The sequence below is a fragment of the Piliocolobus tephrosceles genome, chromosome 17, assembly GCF_002776525.5.
Source record: "Piliocolobus tephrosceles isolate RC106 chromosome 17, ASM277652v3, whole genome shotgun sequence".
NCBI classification, from domain to species: domain Eukaryota; kingdom Metazoa; phylum Chordata; class Mammalia; order Primates; family Cercopithecidae; genus Piliocolobus; species Piliocolobus tephrosceles.
Window position 1 is genome coordinate 39,058,364 of NC_045450.1, and position 19,483 is coordinate 39,077,846.

A 19,483-nucleotide genomic window follows, 5' to 3' on the forward strand; every position below is an offset into this window, starting at 1 on the left:
CACTCTAAGAAATAGAAACAGAGGCCCCTGGACACCCAGCAATCCAGGCCAACTCTCCCCCTCCACGGGCCTCACCAGCACTGAGGTGGATGCCATCTGGCTTCAGACACTTTTCCTCAATGCCCCAGCATCAAGCAAAGTGGGGTGGCGAAGCAAAATCAGTGGGGCCGGTTCACGTGGAGCCTCCAGATTCCATTCTCCAGTGATAAATAATGTGCCAAACCCAGAAAACACTGCTATGTGGAGCCTGGGCCTCTTATTCCAGAGGTGTGAGGAATCAGACAAGCACTTCTACTCAGTTTGTGGAGCTGTGGATTCCAGGGGCACAGCAGGGGCCTCGGGTGGCCAGGCCAGTCCACTGCCAGCCTGTGGGCCAGCCAGGCTGCTGCGGGCCTCAGGCTTGACTAGGGTGCACCCACCATCCGGGCAGGAGGAGTCTGTCTCCTGCTATTCTGAATCTATTTCTCCCCTCCTGGTCATCAAAGTCCTTTCACACACACACACACACACACACACACACACACACACACACACACACACATAATAGTAACATTATTTTAATCTGTCTGCATTTTTATCATCATTTAAAAGATTTTTTCACATAACCTCTGGAAACTCCTGCTACCTAATAAATATCAGGAAAAAAAGAGGAAAGGGAGAGAGAGAGGACAGAGAGACCAGCAAGAGGCAGGGAAGCTCTGCTTTGTCAGGGAGAAGAAAATAAAGAGAAATCAGCCCAGCTTCAAAGGGCGCATTTCCATAATTGCCCTGTAACTTTGGCAAAATAAATCTGAGCGGCGGGGAAAAGCACAATCTCTCAGATGAGTGCACTCCAAAGGCCCCGGAGGGCTGCGGGCCCACTTGTTAGCGGCCTGGTGCAGTGAGAGAATGCAGGCTCGCCACCCAGTACAAAAGCCATGAAATCACAGCCTTCTAGTCCTGGCCGGCCGGGCCCCAGGGTGTGAGCTTACCCTTCCTTTGTCTCCCTCCTGCACCCTGACATGGGACACACACAAACACACACGCACGCGCGCACGCACACACACACACATGAAAAATAAGCAAGTAAATAAATACACCCATACAAGGCAAAAGCCACACTAGTTAAGTTCTCATCTGCTAGAATCTTCTAGTAACCTACACCTGACATTAAGATTCAAGGGAGACAGGCCCCAGCTTTCCAGACACACATCTCACTGGGGGTGACTCCCACTCTTTCACCCCAGAAGGTTCTGCCTCCAGACACCCCGGCCCTGGGCACCAGGCTGAGTTGAAACCTACTCTTCTGTTTTCCTCAGGCTCACACAATTTTCTGTTTGCTTTCTCTCTCACCTGACTTCCCCGTTCCAGGGCCAAAAGTTGTTAAAGAACAAAAACGCTCTGCTTAGCACCCTGTTTTAATGTTTCTCTCAACAAAGCTGTGGCTTGCAGGAGAAAATCTTGCTGTGGCTGCCTTAGACATCTCTCCCTGCTTCAGCTCTGTGTTTCTCAACCTCAGCAGTACTGAAATTTGGGGCTGGCTAAGTCTTTGTAGTGGAGGATTGTTCTGCAGCACCCCTGACCGCTACCTATGAGATGCCAATAGCACCCCTACCCTAGTTCTGATGATCAAAAATGACTCCAGACATTGTCAAATGTCCCCAGGGAAGGGGCAAAGGAAAAGCACAATTGCCTGGTTGAGGACAACTGCTCTACTCTTTTTTTTTTTTTTTTTTTTTTTGAGGCAGAGTCTCGCTCTGTCACCCAGGCTGGAGTGCAGTGGCCGGATCTCAGCTCATTGCAAGCTCCGCCTCCCGGGTTTACATCATTCTCCTGCCTCAGCCTCCCGAGTAGCTAGGACTACAGGTGCCCGCCACCTCGCCCAGCTAGTTTTTTGTATTTTTTTAGTAGGGACAGGGTTTCACCGTGTTAGCCAGGATGGTCTCGATCTCCTGACCTTGTGATCCGCCCGTCTCGGCCTCCCAAAGTGCTGGGATTACAGGCTTGAGCCACCGCGCCCGGCCATGCTCTACTCTTAAGACCCTTTCCAGTCATGCCCTTACCTCGAGAAGAGATGCCTTGGTGGTGGTTTTCCATTCAGACCATTGGGATGGCCTTTGGAGAGCCTCTTTAGAGGGGAGGGGCAACTGCATCAAAGCTAGGTTCATCACACAATAGACGGGCACTTTTTTGTTTTTGTTTTTTTTTGAAACAGAATCTCACTCTGTCACCAGCCTGGAGTACAGTGGCATGATTTCGGCTCACTGCAACCTCCGACTCCCTGGTTCAAGCGATTCTCCCACCTCAGCCTCCAGAGTAGCTGGAATTATAGGCTCATGCCACCATGCCCAGCTAATTTTTGTATTTTTAGTAGAGACAGGGTTTCACCATTTTGGCCAGGATGGTCTCGATCTATTGACCTTGTGACCTGCCCGCTTTGGCCTCCCAAGGTGCTGGGATTACAGATATGAGCCACGGCGCCAGACGGGCATTTTTAATTGGTCAAGTTGGCTGAATCCAAGGACAGCAGCGAATTAGGATCAACAGGCAGTATCCAGAGAGGTCAAAGGGCACCCTCACCCCCACAATTATCTTTGAATTGACAGTTCTTTCCTTTATGCCTAATCCTAGACAACACCGGATTTGGAAGAAAGCTTGGATAAATTCATCTAATCCAAGCCCTCCACTGCACGAATGTCAAAAGTGGGCCTAGAGAGAGTATGAGCCCTGCCTCCACTCAAGCTGGTGTTAGTTCATCACAGACACAATTTTTACGAACAATTGTCCATTTTCACTCAATGAGGGTGAAGGGTAGCTGCAACCAGAAATTGTAGGATACAGAGGACATTTCTAGAAGGATACAAACAATTAGGCCCAAAGTAAGTCTCCAGCAAAAACTCCCAATAAAACCAAAACAGAAAATGTCTGACATCCAATTCTTACCCAAGCATTCAATCCCTATGGCCGACCTTGCAAAGCTCAGCAGGGCTAAGACAGTGGAGTCTTTGAGCCCGGCCCTGGTAGGTGGGACCCTGCCCTGTCCTCATTCCTCACCTGGGACAGGTGATTGGCTTCTGTTGCACCTGCCCTCTGGTCCTTCCGTGTTGTTTTCCAGCTGTACCCCACCTCCCCCTTCCTGTATTCCCCTAGAGAGAAATTCAATCGGAAACCATTAATATGCTGGTCCCAGAGGTGGACAATCACTTAGGGAGATAATTTCATTCTCCTCTGGCTCCCTGGCTCTGGGATGCTCCCCCGCTCCCCAGCTCCACGCAGATAATGAGGGAAGCAGTGCCACACTTCTCCTCCTCTGACCTAATTGATTATCCCCACACACCTTGGAGCGCTTTGCATAACCAGCCCCGACAGCAGGAACCCCTTCCAGGAGGAGTGATTGACATATTTTATTTCTAATTGAAGCTTAATCAGGACCAGGGATGAGATTCCCATAGTCCCTCTCCTTATCTCCCTCCTGGTTTCCCTTTAAGATTTTAAGGACAGACAATAAGGGATGGAGGCATTCCAGGGACCCCTGAGGGCAGGGAGATGAGGGGAGGGCTTAGGGAGGAGGTTCTGGGAGGAAGAGAAGAAATGGGAGTTCAGTCAAGTGAAAGAGATGCCAAGAGGACTGTCTCCTCTTCCCTCTTTCAGCTGCAAAGCTGAGATTCTTTTTCTGTTTTGATTAGGTTATCTTATTGGGGTCAGCTTGGGACCAGTTGAGGGCTCATGTGTTCTATGGGATAAGAGAAAATACAGATGCATGGGAACTGCTCCTAGGTTTATGCCAAGTCTCCTCTGGTACCTAAACATACTGCTTTTTCAGTGGGGACAGAAGGTGGCTCATGCAAGGACCATTATCCCTGGGATGTGGCCTGAGAAGCTGACCTTACTGCAGGGTCTCCACCAGAGAAAGACCTAGAGACCTGCACTCAGGCATCTTCAAGCCCCACCTGCTTCTCCATACCCATCTGGCTGTGAGCAGATCCCCTGCCTCCTCTTGGGTGGTGTTCAGTGTAGAGAGGCCACCTAACTTCTGCTGTCACCTCCATGATCACAGCCCCCTCTCTGCTGTGCCCCTGCCTGGGAAGTTTCCTCTCTTGCTTAGCTGAGCTGGAGTTGCAAAGGATCCTGGGATGCCTGAAGGCGGACACCTCACTTTTGCTGCTAATGAAAGGGGTGGAGTGTAATACTGCTGGGAGTTTAAAAAGCGAAGTTGGCGGTTCTGAAATGTAATTTTAATAGTAAAATGACCAGGTGCTGAGGATCAAGCCTGTACTCCCAGTGCTTTGGGAGGCTGAGGTGGGAGGATTGCTTGAGGCCAGGAGTTGAAGATCAGCCTGAGCAACATAGAGAGACCCTGTCTCTACAAAAATAAAAAAATAGCTGGGTGTGGTGGTGTGTGCCTGTAGTTCCAGTAGATGGCTGACATAGGAGGATGATTTGAGCCCAGAAGTTTGAGGTTGCAGTGAGCTATGATTGCACTAACCTGGACAACAGGCTGGGCAATACCCCAGCCTGGGCAACAGAGTGAGATCCTGTCTCTAAATTAAAGAAAAAACGAGTAAGATTGCTTCTGCCCACCTACCTCGTGTCGGCCCTAGACATTCTTCCTCTTTGCCCTCATTATTCCCATTTTGCAGATGAGGAGATAAGGGCTCAGAGAAGTGAATTGTCTGCCTTGGGTTTCTCAGGGGGTAAGTGGGAGCAGAGTCGGTGCCACAGTTAAGCTTGTGAGGCGTGAGCTGTTGAGGTGTCGGAGTGCTGTCCTTGTAAAGTCATTCAATGTGCTAACCAGTCTCTGCCCCGGTCCTGGCGTTCTGGCCTCAGGTGCAAGTCCGCGAGGATGAGCGGGCTCCACGTCTGGGGGCGCTGTGAGCAGGGCCAGAGCGAAACCTCAGTCTGAGCTTACGAACTGGGAAGGAGCCTGAACCCCAGAAACACCGTTAACAAAGAGAGTGAACGCTGGGGAGCCGAGGAAACGTCTCTTTGGCCTCTGGGGAAGGGGCTGGAGGAGCAAGCCAGCAGAGGAGCGGCTTTGCCGGGTGTCCACTAGCGGTTCGCCAGCCCTCTGTGCGCCCGCAGAGTGACACAGAAGCCGACACAGCCCCCTCCCCACTCGCCCATGGGGCGCCGCCGCACCTTGATCGCCCCCTTCGCGGAAGGGACTCCCGAGGCGCGGCGCTGACCGCTGGGCCCGCATGGCCCAGTCCTGTCGGGCTCTGCTCTGCTACCGCCGAGCGTCGAAGTTGGGCAATGTTGAGCCGTGTCTTGTTCCGTGGCTTCGGGGGTTGTGCGCGCTTCCCATACCTCCCTGGAACGCGGGAGATAGTCACACGCGCCACTCTGAGGGTCAAACACCCCGCATCTGGCCACACCGTACCTTTAGTAACATGGGGAGGGGCAAAAGAATGTGTCTCTCCTTCTTACCCCGAGGTGTCACTCGCCCAAACACTCCCTACAGCTTCCTCAAGTCAAACTTGGGCAAGGTTGGCTGGCTGGCTGCGAGAGGAAAAAGAGGGTGCGGAGGGGGCGCGGCGCGCGGTGGAGAGGCCAGGGAGGCGAGGCGCCGAGCGTCCCCTTTGTCCTGTAGAGGGAGCTCCAGCCCCAAATTTCCCAGCTGCCTCCCCTGGTCCGCCCACCCCAGGCCCGCCTGGAGCCGGAATCCCGGCTGGAAAGGTGCTGCGGGTCTGACACCCCCGCAACCCCTGCGCCGGGACCTTAGCAGGATGCCTCTTCTAGGGCACGTGGGAAAACCCACCAGGGTGCCAAGACGCACAGATGCTGCCAGGACCCGGCCTCCCCAACTCTCAACTAGAGCTGGGCAGTCACACATCATCTAGGGGGTTGATATGTACCCCTAGGCTCCCCTCTTCTCCATATCCGCCTCCACCGTCACCCCACACCCTGGCATTTATAAAGAGGGAAGGGATGCAACCGGGTTGGAAGGCGGATGGAATCTGGGCTCGCACAACGTCTTATAGGTAACACTGAGAAAGCCTCAATTGTGTCGATCAAAGAATGGGGACGCGGGGAATGCTGAGAACACGCCCCCGCCACCCGCGCAGGCTAACCCCGTTGTGTCCAGACCCTTCTCTAAATATTTTGGCAAGGTCGCCAGAGAAGGAACCAAGTCACCGCGGTTGCTCCCGTAGAACTGCGGGTCGGGCCCAGATTCCCGGCTTTTAGCAGGGAATCTTGCCGGGGTCTCCCACCTGTCTCCTGCTCCAGTTCTCTCCGCCGCCCCAGGTGCTTTTCCAGCCACTTCTCCTGCTGCGGCGCCCCTAGCCCCGCCACTTCTGCGCCCCCTCAGCTATTGCTGTCGTTTGACTACTCGGTCCTGATTCGTCTCTCGTCCTTTCCCGCGAATTCTTCAAACAACCAAGGGGAGAAAAAACCCAAAAAACAAAAAACCACCAAACAGATCCGTTGAGGGGGCAGACAGGCGGGTTATAGTCAAAGTGGCAGCAGCTCATTTATTTAGCCAAAAATAGATACTTTCTCGTACAATTTGGTTCACACATATGTACATTTCTCTGTATATATACACACACACACAAAGGCAGACACGTTTATTCTCACTGAAACTCCACCCCCCAAAATCAACCGAACAAACAAACCTCACAGCGAATGCGGGGTGCCACAGAAGCGACTTGGGGAGGGCTGAGGAGGACTGGTTTTATTTCTTTTTTCTTTCCTTTTTTTAGTTTTGCTTTTAGGTATTTATACACGGACATGCTTACAAGTTGTAACTATACAGAGTGATTTTTTTTTACAATTATTACAACGATTAAAAAAAGTTTTTGTTTCTTTTTTTTTTTTTTAAAGAACTAGGATGAGGAGAGAGCCGATAAGACCAGAGCGGCGTCCAGATGGTTCTGGGGCCTGGAAGAGAGAGACAGTAATAGCAAAAAAGGTGAGATTCAGGAGCACAGAGGCTGCCTAGGGCCGGGAGATCCTACTTGGGTTGGGGCCGAGAGTCAGGAAGGTGTCGCAATGTAAAATTATGTCCAGTTGTAGATGTGTGTATTGGGGGTTTAACTGTAGGGTGGGCACGAGGCGTCAGGACCCCAGGTCTGGGGCTGGAAAGAGGTGAGCGTCAGAGAGCCGCCACCCGCCCCAGTGGCCTGTGGGCCCAGCCACGCAAGGCCTCCCCTAGAAGGTGCAGGCGCTGTACCCACCGGCCGCGCCTGGGGTGCCTGGGCTGGACCTGGAGAGCTGTCGCAGGGCCTACAGGGGCGACTGAAGAAGTGACTTTCGTCCCCTTTTACAAAATGCGCCCCAGCAGGGTTCCCTCCTATTCCGGGGCAAAAGGCCGTGCGTGGTGCTCCGCGTTCTCTCCTTTCCCCGCCAGCCAGTCCCCCCAACCCCCCAACCTCGGAGTCTTACCGCCTGGGCACGGGCTGGAAAGCTGTCTTGAGTAACTTTTTCTCCACTTCCAAGGCACTACAGCGATCTAAGGGAAGCGGGGGAAGAAAAAGGAGGGCCTTTAGAACGCTCGGTTCCGGCGCCCAGGGCCGCAGAAAGCAGGAGCGGAGAGGGACGCGCCCTGCGCCTCCCGGACCCTGCCCGTCCCGGCCAGCTCCAGCATTATCCGCAGAGCCCGCCCCCGCTCCGCGCCCCACGCTCAGCAGTCACCTGTTCCGCCTTCGGGCTCCGCGGGCCGAGCGAAGGCGGCGGCGGCAGCCGGGTGGCCCGCGGCTCCGGGAAGTCCCAGCAGGTGCGGAGGGGCCGAGCCCAGCAGGGAGAGCGGGTGCGGGCGGGGACCGGGCGGCGGGCCTGGAAACGGCCGGTTGGTCCAAGCCGGGAACTTGCCCAGCGGCGCTGAGACCAGTCTGTGAGCGGCGGCGGCGGTGGCGGCCGGAGAGAGCTGCAGGGCGGGAGGCGCGACCGCTGCCCCCGGTGGAGACCCCCCAGCGCCGGGAGGCGAGCGGCGCGGGTTGTCCGGGCTTGTGGCAGTCTCCGCGAGGGACCAGATCTTGGGCTTCTGCAGGGCGGAGGCGGGGGCTGGTGCGGGAGCGCAGGGGTCCAGGCCCACGGGGGGCGAGGGCGGAGACAGCGAGGCCACGGCCACTGGTGGTGGCGCTGGAGCCAGACTCAGGACCGGTAGTGGCCGGTCCTCCAAGCCCTCAGAGCTGTCTTCTGAGTCGCTATTTTTGGAGTCCGAAATGGGTCCCAGGCCGAGGTCGCCATCCCTGCGCGCCGCCCCAGCCAGGGACAGCTCAGGCCCGGTGGCCGCGCCGTCTAAGTTCTCCAAATCGATCTCCTCGTCCTCGTCGTCGTCCGCCAGGCCCTCGCCCCCCGTGTCCTCCTCCTCCCCCCCGAGCTCCTCCTCCTCCAGCCCTAGCTCGCGTTTGCCATCCTCCTCGTCCTCCTCTTCGTCTTCCTCCTCGCGCTCGCTCCCATAAGCGTTTCCCTCCTCGTCAGTGCGGCTGCGAGGCGCCCAAGTCATCTTATTCTCCTTCTTGAGGCGCCGGCGCGCGTTGGCGAACCAGGTGGACACCTGGGTGAGGGTCATCTTGGTGATGATCGCCAGCATGATCTTCTCGCCCTTGGTGGGGTAGGGGTTCTTGCGGTGCTCGTTGAGCCAGGCCTTGAGCGTGCTGGTGCTCTCCCTGGTGGCGTTCTTGGGACGGGACGGGTCCCCGAATTGATACTGGCCATACGGGTAGAAGGCGGGGTGCGGGTGCGGAAACGCGGCAGCCGCGGCCGGATGCTGCACCCCGGGGCTGTCCTTCAGCTCATACTGCGCGCCCTGTAGGCACATGGAGAAGGAAGGGACACGCGCGGAGGGAGCGCGGGTGAGCCCCAGCCGTCGCTGCCTCCCGCCTCCTGGCCTGCACCCCTCTAGTCCGAACCCCGCGCGCTCAGCTCGCCCTGCGCCCCAGCGCCAACCCCTCCTTCCCTGGCTCGGCGGGCTCTTACCAGCTGTGGGAAGATGGGCAGCTCCGCGGCGTAGGGCAGGAAGGCGCCGTAGCCTTGGGCAGCGGCGGCCGCCGCGGCTGCGGCGTAGGGCGCCCCGTACACGGACGAGAGCACGTTGGACAGGGACCCGGAGGCGGCCAACTCTGAGGCTCCGGCACCTGGGCCGCCCCGGGCCCCCGCGCTGCCGCCGCTGCCGCCAGCGGCCCCCGGACGCTCGGACGGGTAAAGCGGGCGGATGTATTGGTATCCCAGCTGGGGGAAGGACATGGTGGCCCGCGGGGCACGGACGGAGAGGGGTCCCGGCCCCCGGGCCGCCCAGCTCAGCGCAGCCCGCGGGCTCCGGCGCGCATCGGGAGCTGGGCCGGGCTTGGGGCCGCGCTGCCGCCCGCGCTGCGCTGTGCTCCGCGTTCGCCTATTGATCTGCTCCGCGGCGGCGACGGCGGCGGCGAGGAGCCAGGTCAGGTCCGAACAGATTGGCGGAGATTCCCGGGGCTCCGGGCTCTGATTGACATTTCTACGGGGCGCAAGCCCCTCCTCTCTGCGCCGCGCTCCCTCCTCTCGGCCGCCGGAGCTGCCTCTGCCCGCGCCTCGCTCCTCACTGCCCTCCTCTCCCCAGCAGTGTCGCGCCTCGCTTCCTTCTCCCTCCTCTAGTTTTCACTCCCCCTCCTCGCCCTTCCTCTCCCCTCCCCTCTCCGCACTCCTCTTGCCCCCAGGATCGCTTCCGCTCCTTCGGGCTCCTGCACTGCCCTGGACGCTATGAAACTCTCCTTTCTCCTCTCCCCTTCCCTTTCCCTTTCTCACGACGGCTTTTGCTCTCCGGTCCGTTCCCTTCACTTTTTCCTCTCTCACTACTTCTATTCTTTATATCTCTCTCTTTACTCACACGATACTGCCCTCAACCTTTCCAGCCTCTGCACCCTGGGCTAAGTAACGCAGCCAAAAGTTGTGGACACTTAGGGTGCCGCGCGGGGGGTGTGTGTCGGTGTCTGTGTGTCCATCCCCGCCCTTCCACCCCCTCCCTCGCCCTTCCCCAAATCTCGGGTCTGACGTTGCGCCCTCTTATTCGACTTTTCCCCTCGTCTCTTCCTCGAGTCGCCAATCGCCTGGGCGCCTTACGGGCGAGGCCGCCCACCCCCGCGGATTCCGCGCGCAGGGCGGGGCGGGGCGGGGCGGGGCAGGGGCGGGAGCCCGAGCGCCGCGAGTCCCTGCCCGCCCTCTCCTGCCCGCGCCGGGCGGGGGAGCGAGAGGCACGGGGACTGGGTGAGTGCAGGGTCAGCTCGCCCCTCCCGCCTCCCGCCCCTCCGAGCCTGTCCCCAGGCCGAGGCGCGGGACCGTGGCCGAGGCCGGCTCCGGGGGCCCCCCTGTGCCCGAGCCCCTTTTGCAGCTCGCACCTCTCGACTCCCGGCCACTTTCAGCAGCGTAGGGAGGGAGCTAGCAGCCGGCGTGGGGGTGGGGAGCGAGGGAGTGCGTCCTAAAATCGTCTTCAGAGGCCACTTCGCTGCCCTGCGGGGGCGAGGCAGCCCCCCCACCCAGGAGGACGAAACCCTGAGATTAGCCACTTAACGCCGCCCCCGGGTCCGTGTGCGAATCCCTTACTAAAAATGGCGGGCTGGCTCCAGGGGCTGAAGGGTGGCAATCCGGGGGCGCTGGAAGGGTAGGGAGCCGCCACAAATCGGTGAAGCAGGCCCGCGCCCCAGGCGGCTGGGAATGGGGGAGGAGCAGGGCGCCGGGCCACGGAGGCCCTAGGAACTTTTGGAGAGCTCTTCGAGAAGTTTCTATATTGGCGTTTTTGTCTGTAGAGATCTTTCCTTGCGCGACCCCTACCCCTTCTCCCGGTCCCGGCGCTAACCTCTTTTCTCCCTGCAAGGATCCTCCTACCGCCTCCGGTGGGGATGGAAGGCAAGAGTTTTGGTTTAATGATGGGATATTTCCTGAATCAAACTTGAAATCCCAGGATCGGGCGCCCACCTTCACGGATTAGGGCGTGCAGTGGACAGCAGCATTCAAATTCCCAGCATTGCCGCGGCTGGGGGCTCAGAGCTTTAGGCCGCGGCCGCGACCCACAAGCCAGCCAGGCCTGCAGTGGGCACGCCCCGGAGACAAAACGGGGGTGGCGACTCTGCCGTGGAGTGGCCAGTCCCAGCTCGGAGGCGGAAACCGTCACCTTGCATGGATGGATCCAGGAATCGAATTCGAATTCCACCAGAGTGGCAGGATTAGAGGAGTTCAGAGGGTCTTGGCCCCGGCTGTCTCTGATCACAGCTCTGGGGAGCACAGTTCTGGGGAGCCCAGCTCTGGAATGAAAGATGCTTCTACCTCCACGGCAGACACCCAGTTTTGATCCCACCCCCACCGCCCACTTCCCACTTCCCACCTCTTTCCGGGGGTCTTGGCATAGGCCCGCAGCCCTAGTAGGTGTGAATGCCAAAAACCTTGCGGGGGCGGGGGCGGGGAGGAATCATGGGAAAGTTTGAGGAGGACCAGGTTTGATGGCAATGAGGGAAAGTAGGGTATTCCCAGACTGCATCTGAGCAGTTTCCCTATCACCTTCACTCCCGCCTCAGCCTGGTGTAGGGGAGCCTGGTGCCTTCTCAGGAGCCTAACCGAAGGAGGCGTCATCAGGGGCCGCCCTGGCTTTGAAATATCTCCTCGAGGCCTGATTTCGTTTCCCGTTACACCTCTCAGAGAGTAGCATAGAGAATGTTGGGCTAACTTTCACGCGAAGAAACTTGGGATTACAAAATTGAGAGTAACGTTATTTTCCGGGATGTTTCCTAGGTGTCAGACCTCCAGCCTCGACGGCCCAGAAGTCATAGTGTTTGTACAAAGTGGTGGCACCAGACCAGGGGGGAGAGCGAGATTCTGAGGTGGGGGGAATGGGGCTGCGCTGTAAGTGATCGAGTGAGACTCCCGATATTTAATTCAGCTTTTTTCAGAAGGAAAAGAAAAACAATAATGAGCCTCGGAGATGCTCCTTCCGCATTAACCAGCTATCGACCTGGCTGCGTCGGACTGCAGGCGGCGAGAAAGAGGCCAGGGAAGGGCCAGGCGGCTCTTAGGGACTCAGTCACGCTGGCTGGGGTTGGGGGACGCCCACAGCCCAAGGGGTGAGCCTCCAGACCCAGACGCGGACCCAAGAACCTCGCATATTAGATCCCTCCAGGCTCCCTAGGCCTCGAGCAGAAGCGGCCTCCTGGCTACCCTACTTTCCAACTGAGAACAGCCCTGGTCTGTCCGGGCCATCTGCGCGCCACGTCGAGACTCAGCGTCCCAGGCAGCCGCGTCCCCACGTGGCGCTGGTCGGCCAACTCGACCGGGCCAGTGGAGCCCGGCTGTGGGCTGAACTCGAGGGTCCGAGGGCAGCTGAACCTTTTCCAGGGATTTTTAATCCAACAGATTAAATGGTCAGAGTGACACACTCGCATAGGGAAGAAAAGCAGGTGCATGGAAGTAGATTTGGGAAAGTCGCGCGCACGAACGCGCTTCACGCAGAAGCTTCTCCATCATCTTGCCTTCTTTCAACATTCCTAGCGCACAAAGCGCTTTGGAGACTCACTGCAGGCCCTCTCAATGCTGCCCAGGGAGCGGGGAGTGTTCGGAGAGGGTGTCTGTCCCTCGCACACACTTGGCGCTCGTGCGCCGGTTGCGCACCAGGAGCCGCTGCCCGACGTGTGCCCAGGGTCCGCCGCCCGCCAAGCTCTGGAGGCTGCGCCGCGCACAAGAGCTGAGTCACCAGGCCCGCTTCCTGCCCCCTCCTCACCCAGCCTCACGGTGCTCACGCGTCCCGGTCAAGGGGAGCCGCTGCAGCCCTGGGACTCCCATCCCCGGCCCATCTTCTATCCTTCTCTCCCAGGCCCTGAGTCCCTGGGCTGCGGTGCCAACCCGCGATCTCTGAGCTTCCTGCAGACGCTGCGGCGCGCGCTCCTACCGTTCCCTCCCCCTCGCGCTCGGGTTACAGGTTAATGAAATGCTCGTTTTCCTCAGTCATTTGTTTTGTTTTCCTGCAAAGTTCTGATAAGTAGCTAACCAACGAAGCTTGTAATTACAATCTTACAGAAACCGGGCCGATCTGTATATAAATCTCACCATCCAATTACAAGATGTAATAATTTTGCACTCAAGCTGGTAATGAGGTCTAATACTCGTGCATGCGATAATCCCCTCTGGATGCTGGCTTGATCAGATGTTGGCTTTGTAATTAGACGGGCAGAAAATCATTATTTCATGTTCAAATAGAAAATGAGGTTGGTGGGAAGTTAATTTCTCTCCGCTCTGTGAAGCGTAGACAAGAATTTAATGATTTAATTACAGTTGTAAGCCCTTTCCATGAGACTTAAATTGAGCTGAGAATATTTTTTTTCCTTCTCTCTCTCTCCCTCTCTCTCACTTTCGCGTTCTCTTTCTCCGCTATTAGCAGCCGCGGACTCCTGAGAGCGTGGCCTGGCGTCCGCACAGGGTGGAATTCGTATTTGGCCAGGAATCCGGACTCCGAGCATCCCAGGAGACGTGGACCGGGGGCCTCCAGAGCTCTCTAGAGCGTGCTGCCGCTCCCCACCGGCCACCAGGGACTTGGAGGCCCTTCCTGGGTCCGGAGAAGCGACGGGGAAACTTAGGGGTAAACTTTGCCAACTTCGCTCTCGGCGCGGGAGAGGCCGCCGGCCGGAATCGTGCAACAGCGGCGGCGGGCCGCGACGCGCAGGGTGGGCCCCGGGCCAGGGCTGGGCACCCGGGAGCGGGTCGGAATGCCCGAGGTGGGGCGTGAGGGCGGTGAGCTCTTAGCTCCCCCGCTCCGCCCCTGCGCCTCCTGCGACCCTGCTCACTTCCCGGCGTCTCTCAGCGGCCCGAGAGGCGCAGCGCCCCGAGTGACCTGGATGGAAGAATCTGGCCCTCCGCGGGAATGATTTTCTTTTCTTTTACCTCTTCTGGATCAGCCGTTTTCCACCTGACTTGAGCAGCCCCCTCCCCCGTGCCTTTGTTTTTCTCTTTCCTTCCGTCTGTCCTTCCCATTTCCTCTATCTTCGATTTCTAGATCATTCACTCTTTCCTCCGCTCCCTCATTGTGCTGTTTTTATGCCTTTGCCCTGGACCACTTTTCAGTTCACTTTTCTCCCTTCTGCTCCCTCCCTCACCCCCTTCTTAATGTCTCTTTTTTCCTCTCCCTGTATCTGTGACTGTGTCCCTTTCCCCCATCCGCAGTTCTCGTTTTTAATTTTCTTTCTTTCCTGCCCACTTCCATCCGGATCCTCTCCTATTTCCTCCTTGGATTTCTCGTTCTGTCTCTCAGGTTCTCCTCTCCGTAAATATTCTCTCTTCTTCTCTCCCTCTCCCGGATCCGTCCCCTCCCCCACGTGGATCTGCCTCCCCGGCGCCCCCTCCTCATTCATCCTGGGAGATGAATTTGTCGCCTTATTGGACGCCGAGGCCACAGCCCTGTGAGGGGGCTCGGCCAGCGCTGTGCATTTTCTTCATGCATATTGAGGACATGGTAATGAGCGCGTTTGCATTGTTGCTTGGAAATGTTGTGTTTCCTGCTGCAGTTCGCAGTTCGGAGTGGGTGAGGGTGGTGCGGGCCCAGGATAGCCCCTCAGTAGGCACCTGGCCTGGCGGCCGCCGCTGACCCTCTCCGGATTCCCGGGCTCTCGGGGCCGGGGTAGGAAGCGACCTTGCCGAGCTCCTGACCCAGCCGCCGCCGCCTCCTCCTCCGGTTTCTCGACAAAGGCCGGCGCGCTCCCCTCATTAAAGCCTCGTTACAGGAACCCCTGGCTGGCTCGCGACGGCTCCTCCGAGCCCCCCTGCCCACCGGCCTCTGAGCCCCTCCCCTGGTGTTGAGAGGCCTGTGATGGAGCGCCACCAGAAAATTAGTGCCTGACAACGTCGTCTATTGGCAATAAATTGAGATTCCAAGTGACACGTCGCGGGATCAAACACAACCACATTGTGTACCCTGCTCCGCTCACTCCTGGTTAATTTTGGAGGGCGCCTTGGCATCGCTTGGCCAGGGGAGGTTGTACGCAGGCCTTTTGGCTGTCAGGACTCCGGTCCTGCCTGGGCTCAGCCAGGGCAGAGCCCACTACAGTCATTCAGGAGGGACTGACTGCCCCTCCCTGGTAAGGTCCAAGGCGCTCAGGAGGCGTGACCCAGGCACGCCTTTCAATAAGCTGAAGGTTTATGAAAGTTAGGAGCTTCGAGGAGCAAACTCGAGTTGAGCTCGTGGGGAATCGAAGTGAGCCTTGCTGGGAATTGAGAACATCAAGGTCTGGCCTTGTCTGGAATTGTCTGGTGTCGAGTTTCCCAAACTTCAAGCCTCTCGCTACCACCTTTATTATTTACTTAACATTTTTCCATAAATTGACTCATTTTTAAAACCAAAGTACATATTTTTGGAAAGAAAACCTGATACTACCACTGTAAATTGAAAAGTAGCTGTTACTCACCAGAAAAGGAAATGGTAAAAGATAAACACAGCTAAAACCAAGCAGTGTTAATACATTTTAGCCTTTTTACTGGCTTGGAAAGACTCCTAGAGGCTCAGGTGTGTGTGTGTGTGTGTGTGTGTGTGTCATTAGAGAGTGTTGGAAGTGTTAAATACTGAATCTTTCTCAGAAGAAATGAGATAATTGAAAAGAGAATGTTTCTCACTATTCAATGTTCATTTAATTCAATGTTAATTTAATTCTCTGACCTCAGACTGCACACAACCTAAAATAATGTTGAGAACCTCAAGAGCTGGACTGTTTTAGGACAGTTGAGGAGCATATAAAAACATTAAGATTAGGCCGGGCGCACGGTGGCTCACACTTTGGGAGGCCGAGGCAGGTGGATCACCTGAGGTCAGGAGTTCGAGACCAGCCTGGCCAACATGGTGAAACCCCATCTCTACTAAAAATACAAAAATTAGCTGGACATGGTGGCAGGTGCCTGTAATCCCAGCTTCTCAGGAGGAGGAGAATTGCTTGAGCTGGGGAGGTGGAGGTTGCAATGAGTTGAGATCGGGTCATTGCACTCCAGCCTGGGGGGCAAGAGCGAGACTTCATCAAAAAAAAAAAAAGATTAAAAACATAATGTTGATTTATTGTTATTTACCAAATAATTGTGTTAAGCATTTTCAAACAGTGTCATATTGAATTCTCACTATAAGTCTGCAAGTGAGAGGCTATCCAGGGTGGCTATATGGGGTAGTACAGGATGTTCACTGAACAACGGCACCGAAGGGCAAAAAGGGTGTGAAGTCTAGCCTTCTGCGTTCACCAATATGTGTACCTTGGCTTGGGGCCACACTGGAGGAACAGCACCTTTCTCTCATGTGCACAAATTTTATACAAAATTTGCACAAAATTGGGTTATGACCTAACTCTAATCTTAGAGATGGGGAAGCTGAGGCTTAGAGAGTTTTGCAAAGCCCAGGCTAGAATACTGTCTGATATTTTTGACTATGACCCCTTTGGGAGGGAGAGCAGTCCTTTTGGGGGCTTGGGGAGGTAATGCTGAGAGTTTGGGGGAAAGATGCTGAAAGACTAGTCCCTGATTTGACTGAAGGAAAGGGGCAATCAGGCTGCCCAACTGTACATCCCCCTGAATCTTCACACTTCCCACAAATATTGGGGAAGATTTGGGCAGAAATACAACTGGGGTCAAGGATCCATTATCCTTGCTAGCGGCCAGGTTGAGGGAGAGGAAGAAGGTGTTCTGGTTTGCTTAGGCCTAACTCTGGAAAGTCTGGAACTGTTTCTTGACTTTGTTGTTTTTGTTCAGCTTATCCGTATGAGTCTACGCACCTGAGTTCTGCCTTGTTCTCATTTACACTGTTTGGAAATTGCACATCCTTAAAGACAAACTGAAGGATTGCAGCACACCAGCGGTTGTGAATCAGTGGTTGCCTCTGATCACAATCTCTCTCTCTTTTTTTTTTTTTTTTTTGGTTTGGCCTCCATAGTGGCCTTTCCCTCCCTCCCCCCTTTTTGATTGAATTGCTTGCTAACACTTGCTAATTAGGTGATTTCATTTAAAAATCCAGGCCTCCGGGTTTGTTTAAAAAATTGGAAGGCTAAGAAATACAAGACTTCTTTATGAGAACAAATACCTAGAGTTCATAGCTGCTGCCCTTCTATCTGGACATACTCTAGTTTGCTCCAGTCCCCATCTGGCCCACGTCTCTCAATTGCTTTCAGGCAGCTGAGTTTGTTAGCCCTATGTTGTATCATCAGTTGTGATAATGGGATACCCTTGCAAGTAGACACTGTCCCCCAGTGTGAGGGACATAGCACATGCTAGGTCAACATGGCAAGTGACTCTTCTTTCTGTCATGCTCCTGGTTAGCTGGGCAGCTGCTTTGCCATGGTGGGGTAAGGGTGAGGGCAGGTGTCTAAGACTGACAGGGATGAATAGTTCTGACTCCCCAGAGACTATCCAGGTATCACAGCTGGGCCTGTTTTCAAGCTCCTGGGAAAAGAATGGGAAGAAAGATCCTGCAACAGGAGTTAGGAGGAAGCCCCAACTTTTTCTTGATTTGCCCCAATTTAGGCGCAGCCCTCCCTTGAGTCCCAATCACCATCTTAAACATGTCAAGCCAGAAAATCTGCAATTTCCCTTCTTTTCTACCCCTCTTCTTTTTTCTTCGCAACACGTATTTACAGAGTGCCTTCCATGTGCCAGGAGCAGTGCTAAGTGCTGGGGATACAGTGGTGAATTAGAGAAGTACCTTGTTTTAATGGAGCTTAGATTTTAGTGGGGTAATCAGATACTGAAAAGGGACACACACAGGACAGCTGAAGATAGCGTTACATTCTATAAAACAAACAATAACACACAGTGTACTGGCTTGGATGGTGTCTTCCCCAGATTCAAGTTCTTCCCAGAACCTCAGGGTGTGATCTGATTTGAAAACGTGGCCATTGCTGATGCTGAAGTTTCATCTCATGCTTGAGTGAGGTGGACTCTTAATCCAGTATGACTAGTGTCCTTCTAAGAAGAGAAAAGTTACAGACACTGTGACCCAAGGGAGAAGACAGCCACCTGAAGACAGAGGCAGAGATTGGAGTGATACGGCTATAATCCAAGGAATGCAAGGGGTTGCTGGCAGCCACCAGAAGCTGAGAGGGGGTGAGAAAGGCTTCTCCCCTAGCGACTTCAGAGGGACCAGCGCACTGTCGATACCTTGATTTCAGATTCTAGCCTCCAGAATTGCAAGAGAGTAAACCTCTGTTTTTTTTGTTTGTTTGTTTTTTTTTGAGGCGGAGTCTCGCTCTGTCGCCCAGGCTGGAGTGCAGTGGCCAGATCTCAGCTCACTGCAAGCTCCGCCTCCCGGGTTTAGGCCATTCTCCTGCCTCAGCCTCCCGAGTAGCTGGGACTACAGGCGCCCGCCACCTCGGCCGGCTAGTTTTTTTGCATTTTTTTAGTAGAGACGGGGTAAACCTCTGTTGTTTTAAGCCACCCAGTTTGTGGTAATTTCTTATAGCAGCTCTGGGAAACAAATGTCCAAGGTGACGTGAGAAGAGGCAGGAGGGCTGCGGCTTTAGATAAATGGCACAATCACAGGAGGCATTTGTGAGGAGGTAACAATTTAGTGGAAGTGGAACGAGTCACAAAAAACCTGAGGGAAGTGTATTTTAGAGCTGCTATGTCCAATGCAGTAGCCACTAGCCATATGTGGCCATGGAGCCCTTGAAATGCAACTGGTCCAAACTGAGATAGGCCAAACATGTGAAATACACACCAGATTTCAAAGGCTTGCAAAGAACAGAAATAATATAAAATATCTTTATTTTATTTTATTTTATTTTTTTGAGACAGAATCTTGCTCTGTTGCCCAGGCTGGAGTGCAGTGGCGTGATCTTGGCTCACTGCACCATCCACCTCCCAGGTTCAAGCAATTCTCCTGCCTCAGTCTCCCGAGTAGAGTAGCTGGGACTACAGGCTCCTGCCACCATGCCCAGCTAATTTTTGTATTTTTAGTAGAGACGGGGTTTCACCATGTTGGCCAGGCTGGTCTTGAACTCCTGACATCAAGTGATCCATCCACCTCGGCTTCCCAAAGTGCTGGGATTACAGATGTGAGCCACTGCACCTGGCCTCTTTTAATTAATTTTAAAATATTGATTACACGTGGAGATGATTGCATGATGAGTTAGTCTACTTGCATTGCTATAAAGGAATACCTGAGACTGGGTAATTTATCAAGAAATGAGGTTTATTTTGGCTCATGGTTCTACAAACTGTCCAGAAAGCATGGTGTCAACATCTGCTTCTGGTGAGGGCTGCAGGAAGATTACAATCATGGTGGAACGCAAAGGGGGAGCAAGCACATCAGAGGGTGAGAGAAAAAGCAGTAAAGCGAGGAAGTTCCAGGCTCTTGTTTTTTTTTTTGTTTTTGCTTTTTTTTTGAGATGGAGTTTCACTCTTGTTGCCCAGGCTGGGGTGCAATGGCACGATCTCGCCTCACTGCAACCTCTGCCTGCTGGGTTCAAGCAATTCTCCTGCCTCAGCGTCCCAAGTAGCTGGGATTACAGGCGCCTGCCACCCTGCCTGGCTTTTTGTATTTTTCGTAGAGACGGGGTTTCACCATGTTGACTGGGCTGGTCTCAAA

General features: G+C 55.0%; 1 protein-coding gene across 1 annotated transcript; it reads right to left on the reverse strand.

Annotated features, from left to right (window-relative positions):
* Positions 1 to 6,426: 6,426 nt before the first annotated feature.
* On the reverse strand, positions 6,427 to 9,901 carry IRX3 (iroquois homeobox 3). The gene is made up of 4 exons (XM_023209838.2): positions 8,902 to 9,901; positions 7,615 to 8,731; positions 7,366 to 7,432; positions 6,427 to 6,861 (listed from the first exon to the last, which is right to left on the reverse strand). The coding sequence occupies exons 1-4, from the start codon at positions 9,166 to 9,168 to the stop codon at positions 6,807 to 6,809; spliced, it is 1,506 nt and encodes a 501-aa protein (XP_023065606.1). The 5' UTR covers positions 9,169 to 9,901; the 3' UTR covers positions 6,427 to 6,806.
* Positions 9,902 to 19,483: the final 9,582 nt, after the last annotated feature.